Source organism: Aedes albopictus, unplaced genomic scaffold (assembly GCF_035046485.1).
Source record: "Aedes albopictus strain Foshan unplaced genomic scaffold, AalbF5 HiC_scaffold_127, whole genome shotgun sequence".
NCBI classification, from domain to species: Eukaryota; Metazoa; Arthropoda; class Insecta; order Diptera; family Culicidae; genus Aedes; species Aedes albopictus.
The window spans coordinates 17,062-28,388 of NW_026916669.1; the positions used below are offsets into that span (position 1 = coordinate 17,062).

The following is an 11,327-nucleotide window of genomic DNA, read 5'->3' on the forward strand; positions in this document are numbered from 1 at the left end:
GGGAGAATCATCTCAGACCAGTTCTCTTCTCTCTCGGATGATAAATTTGGGAGAGAGAGGACTCGTCTGACCCCCAAAACTGGTATGATGAAGTACCAACATCATTTCCAGCACGAGTCCATTCCGCTGACGGGGAGGATGACGACGATGATGAACGACGATGATGATGATGGAAGGAAAGACGAGGAAGATTTTACAAGCTGTGAGGTGCAAGTTCAGTTGCATCAACTCATGTAAAACCTAGTACCGGTGTTGGGACGCATTTGACTACCTTTTTTGAAGATTTTTGAGAAGATCTGAGGAGGATCACTCACTGAACAGAAACACTTCCAACTTTTTTGAAGAACCATTTAAATTTATTGGAAAGTTTGTGTCACTTGACAACACTACAGTCTAACGGATTTACATCTTGTAGCTATAATACATAAATATGAGTTGAATATCACGCCAATCCAATGACGGAATCTTACGTCGCACGCCAATTCAGAACCACATGGGAGGACGTTGAGGTCGCCTCATGCGAGAGGATGTGTCTAACAAAGGCAAAATCAAACAAATGAAAGAGATCCAATCGGAGTGCGTAAAGTCTATTGTATTGTTATTATTCAAGCATTCTTCGGGTGGCGTTCATCGGTTCGAAATCTCAAAAAGAAACACAGTACAAAGAAATAAGAAAACGACGCTCCTTCTAAACTATGATGATGACACTGTGAAGCACCGTCCACAAGCACTCCAGGATGGCATTCCGGTTCGCCGTTTACATGTGGTGCTTGTCGAACAGGAACTCGCCCAGTTTGGGGGCGCTCTTCTTCATCTTGCTCAGGGTGGCGATCTTCTCGGCCAACTCGCGCTGTCCCTTGTGCTGTTCATCCAGGTACTCGCCGGTCAGGTAGTCGACCAACTGTTGAAAAAGGGGGAAATACGTGTTAATCAGAAATATATGAACGTGAAAAGACAGCTGAAACTTACGTGGTAGTCATTGCTGCCTTCCTCGCAGGCCTTGATCACTCCGCGGATGCTGTGCGTCACTTCCTCTTCCTTCGTCAGGGCGGCACGCAGAGCTGACTCGCCGTCGGTTCCGGCAAGCACCTGGTAGGTGTAGTTCAGTTTGAAGTTGGACTTGTCCACGGGTCCCTGGCCGCGCATCAGGGCGTACTCGATCAGCTTGATGCCGTGCTCGCGCTCCTCGCCGGCCGCATGGAAGAAGAACTTCTCGAAGCCGGGCAGGTTGACCTTTTCCTGCGCGAAGTAGGCGGCGTACTTCAGGTAGACGATCGACGCGTCGAACTCCTTGTTGATCTGCAGGTGCAGAGCCGTCAGGCACTGGTCGTCGATGCCGTTCCATTTGTAGTCGTGGGTCGCTCCTGGAGAATAGAGGTTCAGAGAAAAGTATAAGTAGAAAGGTCGATCAAATTTCTCCAAAAACTAAGTAAGATTTTCTTAAAATTCTCTCGAATTCATGGAAACCTAAACAGAATTCTCTCGGAATCCGGAGAAGGATTCTCTCGTAATCCGGAGAAGGATTCTCTCGGAATCCGGAGAAGGATCCTCTCGGAATCCGGAGAAGGATTCTCTCGGAATCCGGAGAAGGATTCTCTCGGAATCCGGAGCAGGATTCTTTCGGAATCCGGAGAAGGATTCTCGCGGAATCCGGAGAAGGATTCTCGCGGAATCCGGAGAAGGATTCTCGCGGAATCCGGAGAAGGATTCTCGCGGAATCCGGAGAAGGATTCTCGCGGAATCCGGAGAAGGATTCTCGCGGAATCCGGAGAAGGATTCTCGCGGAATCCGGAGAAGGATTCTCGCGGAATCCGGAGAAGGATTCTCGCGGAATCCGGAGAAGGATTCTCGCGGAATCCGGAGAAGGATTCTCGCGGAATCCGGAGAAGGATTCTCGCGGAATCCGGAGAAGGATTCTCGCGGAATCCGGAGAAGGATTCTCGCGGAATCCGGAGAAGGATTCTCGCGGAATCCGGAGAAGGATTCTCGCGGAATCCGGAGAGGGATTCTCGCGGAATCCGGAGAAGGATTCTCGCGGAATCCGGAGAGGGATTCTCGCGGAATCCGGAGAAGGATTCTCGCGGAATCCGGAGAAGGATTCTCGCGGAATCCGGAGAAGGATTCTCGCGGAATCCGGAGAAGGATTCTCGCGGAATCCGGAGAAGGATTCTCGCGGAATCCGGAGAAGGATTCTCGCGGAATCCGGAGAAGGATTCTCGCGGAATCCGGAGAAGGATTCTCGCGGAATCCGGAGAAGGATTCTCGCGGAATCCGGAGAAGGATTCTCGCGGAATCCGGAGAAGGATTCTCGCGGAATCCGGAGAAGGATTCTCCAAGAATCCGGAGCAGAATTTTCCAAGAATCCGGAGCAGGATTCTCTCGAAATTCGGAGAAGGATTCTCTCGGAATCCGAAGCAGGATTCTCCAAGAATCCGGAGCAGGATTCTCTCGGAATCTGGAGCAGGATTCTCTCGGAATCCGGAGCAGGATTCTCCCGGAATCCGGAGCAGCATTCTCTCGGAATCCGGAGCAGGATTCTCCAAGAATCCGGAGCAGGATTCTCTCGGAATCCGGAGCAGGATTCTTTCGGAATCCGGAGCAGGATTCTCTTGGAATCCGGAGCAAGATTCTCTCGGAATCCGGAGCAGGGTTCTCTCGGAATCCGGAGCAGAATTCTCTCGAAATCCGGAGCAGGATTCTCTCGGAATCCGAAGCAGGATTCTCCAAGAATCCGGAGCAGGATTTTCCAAGAATCCGGAGCGGGATTCTCTCGAAACTCGGAGAAGGATTCTCTCGGAATCATAAGATGGATTCTCCAAGAATCCAAAGCAGGATTCTCTCGGAATCTGGAGCAGGATTCTCTCGGAATCCGGAGCAGGATTCTCTCGGAATCCGGAGCAGGATTCTCTCGGAATCCGGAGCAGGATTCTCTTGGAATCCGGAGCAAGATTCTCTCGGAATCCGGAGCAGGGTTCTCTCGGAATCCGGAGCAGAATTCTCTCGAAATTCGGAGCAGGATTCTCTCGGAATCCGAAGCAGGATTCTCCAAGAATCCGGAGCAGGATTTTCCAAGAATCCGGAGCAGGATTCTCTCGAAATTCGGAGAAGGATTCTCTCGAAATCATAAGGAGGATTCTCCAAGAATCCAAAGCAGTATTCTCCAAGAATCCGGAGCAGGATTCTCCAAGAATCCGGAGCAGGATTCTCCAGAAATCCAGAGCAGGATTCTCCAAGAATCCGGAGCAGGATTCTCCAAGAATCCGGAGCGGGATTCTCCAAGAATCCGGAGCAGGATTCTCCAAGAATCCGGAGCAGGATTCTCCAAGAATCCGGAGCAGGATTCTCCAAGAATCCGGAGCAGGATTCTCCAAGAATCCGGAGCAGGATTCTCCAAGAATCCGGAGCAGGACTCTCCAAGAATCCGGAGCAAAATTCTCCAAGAATCCGGAGCAGGATTCTCCAAGAATCCGGAGCAGGATTCTCCATGTATCCGGAGCAGGATTCTCCAAGAATCCGGAGCAGGATTCTCCAAGAATCCGGAGCAGGATTCTCCAAGAATCCGGAGCAGGATTCTCCAAGAATCCGGAGCAGGATTCTCCAAGAATCCGGAGCAGGATTCTCCAAGAATCCGGAGCAGGATTCTCCAAGAATCCGGAGCAGGATTCTCCAAGAATCCGGAGCAGGATTCTCCAAGAATCCGGAGCAGGATTCTCCAAGAATCCGGAGCAGGATTCTCCAAGAATCCGGAGCAGGATTCTCCAAGAATCCGGAGCAGGATTCTCCAAGAATCCGGAGCAGGATTCTCCAAGAATCCGGGGCAGGATTCTCCAAGAATCCGGAGCAGGATTCTCCAAGAATCCGGAGCAGGATTCTCCAAGAATCCGGAGCAGCATTCTCCAAGAATCCGGAGCAGGATTCTCCAAGAATCCGAAGCAGGATTCTCCAAGAACCCGAAGCAGGATTCTCTTAGAACCCGGATCAGGATTCTCGCGGAATCCGGAGCAGGATTCTCCAAGAATCCGGAGCAGCATTCTCCAAGAATCCGGAGAAGGATTGTCCAAGAATCCGGAGCAGGATTCTCCAAGAATCCGGAGAAGGATTCTCCAAGAATCCGGAGAAGGATTCTCCAAGAATCCGGAGAAGGATTCTCAAAGAATCCGGAGAAGGATTCTCCAAGAATCCGGAGCAAGATACTTAAAGAATCCAGATCAGTGCTCTTCGAGAATCCGGAGCAGGATTCTCCAAGAATCCGGAGCAGGATTCTCCAAGAATCCGGAGTAGGATTCTCCAAGAATCCGGAGCAGGATTTTCCAAGAATACGGAGCAGGATTCTCCAAGAATACGGAGCAGGATTCTCCAAGAATCCGGAGCAGGATTCTCCATGAATCCGGAGCAGGACTCTCTAAGAATCCGAAGCAGGATTCTCCAAGAATCCGGAGTAGGATTCTCCAAGAATCCGGAGCAGGATTCTCCAAGAATCCGGAGCAGGATTCTCCAAGAATCCGGAGCAGGATTCTCCAAGAATCCGGAGCAGGATTCTCCAAGAATCCGGAGCAGGATTCTGCGAGAATCCTGAGCAGGATCCTCTGGGAATCCGGAGCAGGATTCTCCGAGAATCCGGAGCGGGATTCTCCGAGAATCCGGAGCTGCTCTCTCTGAGAATCAGAGCTAAGTTCTCTGGAAATTGCGAACAGGATTCTTCAATAACTCTGAAAACTTTTGATAAAACTGTAATCTAAAGAATGCATCGGAATCCAAGCTATGGAAGATTCCTATCCACGTATTCCAAAGTATCTGCACTGGTTGTCAAGCACCGAAAGCATAAAACCGTTAAGTCACGTTAGTTCTTCCTCCAACCGGCCTTGAATCCCGCTGTTCAAGCATCTATCCACTTCACGCTAATCTCGTGGGAAGCATTTGAAAGAACCCTTATCACGCTACGAGACTGCTGCTACTGCTCTAAATTAACGCACAAAGGGAGCTTATTCCGCAGTTCGGCGAACTTCGTTCGTTATGAGATTTATCGTACATACGTTGATGAAGGCTTTCGCTTTCATCAGAATCGGAATTGTACGCAGCAGCAGGGGGTGTCTACCTACATCTTCTGATATGGCAGAAATAGGGACGATGCCGACAAGAGAGACCGATACCCGGTCACTCACTTCGCTCCCGGCCGTCATACGCAGTTGTTAGAGGAAGCAAAGAGACAAAGAGCTCTTTGTCAGAACGCGCTGAGCCGAGCCCTTAGGGGTGTTGGTGAGTGACTCACTGCGAAGAAGAAAGCTCTCTTCTGGCGACGGCGGACGGATCGATTGCCAATGGATGGATGGAAAGGAAAACAACAAACAGGCCCAGAGTGCAATGATGGCGAATCGTACGTCGTAATTATGCATTTGTCATTAAAAGGGCGCCATTTGTGGCTCATTTCCATCGGGAATGAGGAATTGATTGACTTACCTGGCTGTTCCTGGGCTTGTGCCGTTTCCTGGTAGATGGACAGGATGGCGACGGCCATGGCAACCATTCCGAAGAAGATCGACTTCATCATTTCTTGTTACACTGGTTTCCGAATGCTCGTTCAAAATTTACCTGCAACGGGCCACGTAAATTACACAACTTTAGAGAAATCGCAATCACTGTCAAACACTAAAAGGCACAACACTCACTAGATAGAACTAAAATTTCCTAGCAGGTCCACTAGCTTTGAAACGCTGTCAACCTTTATACACACTGGTACAGAAGGTGACTTGATGGCTGCGATGGAATAATAGGGAAGTAAAACTCACTGTCGTATTGCTTCCACCTCTTTCGGTGTCCGGTACTAGTCTGAAATGGCCTCTCCGTCGTAGACGGGTCATATATCGACAGCGAGGAACTCTCGCGGCGACAGTGCGCCTGTGTCGGTGCGGCTCACGTACTCGCGATAACTCACACCATCCGCCCTCGCCGTCGATTAGCCCTACATCATCGTCGCATCGAGATTGTAGATTAGAAGCGGCACGCGAATGGTTCATGGTTGTTCCAGAAAAATGGTTTTGCACACGGACCCACAACCATTGCGCGGTGGCGGCGGTGGTAACCAACCATGATGACGATGCAGATGGTTGCTGCTCTCGCTCTGAAGATTGATGAGCTACCGCAACGACCGCAACCATCCGGCGAGTGACGACTTGGCGTTGAGTCAACCACACTTACACAACCTCATTACGACGTATATGTCCCACCACAAAAGCCCTCGCGGTGCAACGAGTACCCTCATAAGCGATCAGATATTCGAGTAAGTGAGACGTAAATTTCAGTGGATCCGTCAGATACGGATTGAAGAAGCCAAAATTCTAGAAGTGCTAGAAGCGCGAAGCTCTGACCCTTTCTCTACCTGTATATTTCAGCGCTCATCTGCTGATTTTGTCGAATCAAGAAGGTTCACAAAGTCGTGGGTAAGTGGGCTTTAGTGCGAGTTTTCCAAGTTTATAACTACAGTGTACGTCATTGTGATCTTGCAGTAACGAGTCAACATGAAGACCATCCTGTTAGCAGTAGCTTTCCTGGCCGGACTCTGCGTAGTCCGCGCTGTAGACTACAATTGTAAGTTTCCATTTGTTAAAAAAAATGTCCCAATACACAGCCAACAGTGGCTGTCCTTGCCATTCGAGTGACTAGGAAGCCATTAGTACTGCGTCACTCAGTTAGGGTAAAGTACACCCAATCTGATAGCCGAGTTGTTTACTCCATTCTCTCTAGCTTCCGACGTCAATCAATTCACCGCCCAGTTTTCCTCTATCAACCACATCGCCAATGACCTGGAAACGTTCACCAACCAACAGCTGGATAAGTCGTTCGACTTCCTGCTGCTGGCGTTCACGTTCGACAAGTACGACCTGGACCGCCCCGGATTCGAGAAGCTGTACCGCAAGCTCTCCGACAAGGCCTGGGAGGACACCGAAAAGCTGGTCAAGTACCAGAGCCGGCGCGGCCTCCACGTCGACCTGAACGGAGTCCAGACCGGAGTTCGTAAGTTCCCCGATCAAACCTTCCAGTCACATATCCTCACATAACCCCCTTCTTCACCCCCCTATCCGCAGTCGGTCAGCTGAACGAAGGCAAAGTCGGCGGCAAGACCACCCTGCTCGACAGTAACGAGCTTTCCTCCCTGAAGGTCGCCCTCGGCTACGAGAAGATCTTGGCCGACGAAAGCCACCGCATCCACAAGAAGATTTCCCATGCCCACGACAAGGGAGCCGCCTACGATCCGGACGTGGCCCACTTCCTGGACGAGGAAATCATCGAGTACCAGAGTGGAACGATTCGCAAGCTGACCGGTTACATCCACAACCTGCACAGCATCATCGAGGAGTCCAACACCAAGGACATGGGTATCCACATGTTCGATGAGTACCTGGACAAGGCGGAGTAAGGCGCGGAGGCGCGCGCCGCGATTTACGCACCTTAGGGCGTACCAAGTTCAGAAACATTCTTTTGCCTCCTTCCCCCTTCCATATCAAAATAAAATCATTGTGTATTAGGTACAAGTACAACAACACTATTGTCTGACAAATAAAGACGTCTGTAGAGGAACGAAAAGTTCTGCGTTTGCTTTCATTGTTGTTCTTCGATGACAAACCGCCGCAACTGAGTGTTACAATTTCTCTAATCCGAGCAGCAAAGTCGTCTGTAGCAACAGTCACATTATCAGTTCGATCGGATCGCTGCGGTTGAAGTACGCTGTTCATAATACGTCGGTCAAGAGCAATTGAGAACACGATTGCAGCAGAGCCTCAGTATCATGTGGTCGATAGGATCGGTTCAGAAGCGCTCTGATTCTATCGCTCGTACGTGTGCATCTTTTGTTTATCGATGCCGCCATCACTTCTGTTTGACAGATAATGGTATTTGTAATGTTGGTTGGGCGGGCGTTGGAGCTCTCAGTGCGAATCAAGATGAAGTAAGTGGCGGTATTAGATGGGGAAGTTTTCTTTGAAGTCTTGTTTGGTTTCCCTTTCTACGTAATATGGATGAGTTCGGCTTTTAAAGCCACCTATCTCTTGCTCACAGATTAATGATAATTGATATAGTTCAGCAGAATACATCACCTGCGGCTTACGAAACCCGTGTAAGTCATACATGATTACTTAGAAAGCTCAGATCATCGAACTGTTGTCGTATTATCTGTCATAAATTTATTCCTCGACATAAACTCTTGGTGTTCAAATTATATGCTAGATATTACGGAACAAGTCTTCTATGGCTGGCTTTTAATTTGGGATAATTTAAAACAAACAGTAACACTATATGAGCCATCATAATAGGTTGGATGGCCACGGCTGATCTTATGATGTCCATTGAACATTCAGAAGATTCATTGGACATGATAGATTACAAATCGTAGCTTTGAATAATGAAGGAAGCTAACGTTACACCCGTAGGCTTTGAAGTTTAATCCCAAGAACGGTTTGGATAACCTAGGATATCCCGACTGATCTGATACTGTTTATTGAACTTTCAGAAGATTTACTGGACATGATAGATTAAAATTCGTAGCTTTGTATAATGAAAAAAAGTTACCGTTACACCCGTAGACTTTAGGACCTAAACTCAAGAATAATTTGAATGACCTAGGATATCCCGACTGATCTGACACTGTCAACTGAACTTTCAGAAGACTTCTTGGACATCATAGATAACAAATCGTAGCTTTGTACCGTGCGCTACTCATATTCTGAACGGTTAAGGGAATCTCACAACAAACACTAAAATAAATAGAAGTTCTTGTTGCTAGAGATAATGCTTCACATTACCATCAAGTGTGTTTGTTGTCTAGCTAAATGTATTAAATAAATTAAATCTCATAATAATTTCCAGTCTCTGATCTAGACATATTTTTGTTTGTGGACGACGTGTTCCTAATTATGGACACCATAAGAAGCCGTGGTCCTAATTCTGAACACAAAGTCTTACTTACTATGTACAAACACATTTTCTACGTTCGCAGTTCAGTCAAAAACGATATGTTTTGTAACGATTGGATAATAGAGGGGATTAATAAAATTAACACCTCAACTCTCGATTCAATATATGCTTCATAAAAGGAAAATCTATTTTGCGTTAGCCGACTGTTCAGAATATGGAGCTGTCTTTAATATGGTGCTCGCACGGTATAATGAAAAAAGTTACCGTTACACCCGTAGACTTTAGGAACAGTTTGGATGACCTAGGATATCCCAATTGATCTGATACTGTTTTTTAACCTTTCAGAAGACTTACTGGACATGATAGATTACAAATCGTAGCATTGTATACTAAAATAAGTTGCCGTTACACCCGTAGACTTTGAAGTGTAATCTCAAGAACAGTTTGGGTGACCTGGGATATCCCAATTGATCTGATACTGTTTTTTAACCTTTCAGAAGACTTACTGGACATATATTACAAATCGTAGCTTTGTATACTGAAATAAATTACCGTTATACCCGATGACTTTAGGATCTAAACTCAAGAATATTTTGGATGACCTAGGATATTCCGACTGATCTGCTACTGTCCACTAAACTTTCAAAAGACTTACTAGACCTGATAGATTACAAATCGTAGCCTTGTATAATGAAAGAAGTTACCGTTACACCCGTAGACTTTAGGATCTAAACTCAAGAACAGTTTGGATGACCTAGGATATCCAGAAAAAAAATAGTCTGCATGATATTCTACCATTTTTATGCTGTTGAGCACCATAACAACAGAAAAACGTAGAAAAAGTTCCGTAAAAACGGTTGGAAAAATTCCAGCTTCAAAGGGTTAAACTTTCAAGCTGAGATCTTCAGGTGGAACGGTGGAATCAAGAACCCTGGATGAGGTTAAGAAGATTCTAAATGCGATAAAAACAATGAAGTAGCTGGTATGATCCACGTCGAACTTCTTGAGCACGGAAGCAAATAGCTGCATCAATAATATCACCATTAAATATGTTCTGCAATTCCTTTGGAACGCCTTCCTCAATTGCTTCTGGAGTTTCTATAGTTTCTATTCCTTTGAATATTTCTTAGGACATTGCAAACTCTTTCCAACAGTTTAACTCAAAAATATATTGCAGGATTTCTTCATCTGGGATTTCTAGCAGTATTCCTCCTGTAACTGTTCCAAGAATTCCTTCATGAATTTATCTAAGACTGTAATACGGATTACTCCGGTTGTTTCTCCAAGCGTTTCTTCAAGAGTTCTCCCATGGATTGCTCCAAGAATTTCTCCGGGGGATCTTCCAGAAGTTTTTTCTAAGATTGCTGAAGTAATTACATGAATACGTCCACGGATTTACCCTGAATACCCTGAATACTTTGAAGGATAAAATGGTTCTACTCCATTTGGCATAATGCCTTTTGGAATAACGTCATTTGGCATGAAAGCCATTTGGCATAATGGCCCCTTGGAATGACAAATATTATGCACATTCTTCCCAAGAAGGATGTTCCTCGTGTTATGCCAAATGGCATTATGCCAAATATGCCAAATGGAGTAGAGCCGTGGAAATTCTTACAACGATTTCCCCAGAAATTCTTTCAACGATTTTTCCAGGAATTCTTACGAGGATTCCTTCTAAGAATTCTTCCAAGGACATCTCTAGGATTTCTTTTATTTCATTTTTTTGGAACTCTCCCAAGGATTTCTCCAGAAATTCCTGTGGAGGTTTGTGCAGAAGTTACTAAAGAATTTCCGGAGCTATTTTTGCAAGAGCTCCTGAATACGTCCTCAGAAGGTTGCCTAGAAGAATCTGTAAAGGAATATCTGAGAAAATCATAAAATGAAATTCTTAAGAAATCTATGGAAGAATACCTATAGAGATCAGTGGAAGAGTTACTGGAAGTAGGAAAAAATATTTTAGGATTTCCTTTTTTAGAGAATTCCTTGAAGAATTTTTGGAGAAATCTTTGTAGTAATATTTGCAGGAATTTCAAAATAATTTTCAACAAAAACCTTGGGAGATTACATGATTAAGTAGAGGAGAAATTTCTGAAGGAATCATTTTATTAATTTGGATGAATTCTTGGATGAATGACAAGGTCAGCTCTTTAACGATTTCCTGAAAGAGTTGTTTCGAATATCTGGAGAAATTCTTTGAAGTTCTTTGTGAAATTCAAGGAAGAAACCTGAAAAAGCTTCTTGGGGATTCTTGAAAAAAATCTTGGAAGAAGTTACAGAGTATTTTTTGAATGAATTTCTTAACAAATTTTTGAAAAAACTACCGAACATTCGATCGACCAAATTTCTTTAGAAACCTCAAGAAGGAATTGTAGAAATTCTGAGAAGATTTTTTTGGAAGAATTGAAAGAAATTCTTGA

The 11,327-nt window shown here is 45.8% G+C and overlaps 2 protein-coding genes across 4 annotated transcripts; one reads left to right on the forward strand and one right to left on the reverse strand.

The window, feature by feature from the left end:
• Positions 1-571: 571 nt before the first annotated feature.
• On the reverse strand, positions 572-6,157 carry LOC109421124 (ferritin heavy chain). Of its 3 annotated transcripts, none has more exons than XM_062843273.1 (4): positions 5,787-6,157; positions 5,458-5,589; positions 970-1,364; positions 572-901 (listed from the first exon to the last, which is right to left on the reverse strand). In XM_062843273.1, the coding sequence occupies exons 2-4, from the start codon at positions 5,546-5,548 to the stop codon at positions 758-760; spliced, it is 630 nt and encodes a 209-aa protein (XP_062699257.1). In that variant the 5' UTR covers positions 5,549-5,589; positions 5,787-6,157; the 3' UTR covers positions 572-757. The 3 variants fall into 3 exon arrangements, with proteins under 3 accessions (XP_062699257.1, XP_062699256.1, XP_019551164.3); XM_062843272.1 differs by having other exon boundaries at positions 5,667-6,157; XM_019695619.3 differs by having other exon boundaries at positions 970-1,361; positions 5,667-5,842.
• A 114-nt stretch (positions 6,158-6,271) lies between these two features.
• Positions 6,272-7,581, forward strand: LOC115254736 (ferritin light chain; the record flags this gene model as incomplete). The annotated part of the gene is given in 3 exon segments (XM_062843270.1): positions 6,272-6,585; positions 6,742-7,011; positions 7,083-7,581. Coding segments are annotated over 3 exon segments (672 nt in total). The 3' UTR covers positions 7,415-7,581.
• Positions 7,582-11,327: the final 3,746 nt, after the last annotated feature.

What these genes read in the sequence shown, in the direction of transcription:
- LOC109421124 (XM_062843273.1), bottom strand. Translation starts at nt 5,548, where the DNA reads ATGATGAAGTCGATCTTCTTCGGAATGGTTGCCATGGCCGTCGCCATC. An exon ending in ACAAGCCCAGGAACAGCCAG is followed by an intron (nt 1,365 to 5,457) that starts GTAAGTCAATCA and finishes TCTATTCTCCAG; the next exon opens with GAGCGACCCACGACTACAAA. An exon ending in AAGGCAGCAATGACTACCAC is followed by an intron (nt 902 to 969) that starts GTAAGTTTCAGC and finishes CTTTTTCAACAG; the next exon opens with TTGGTCGACTACCTGACCGG.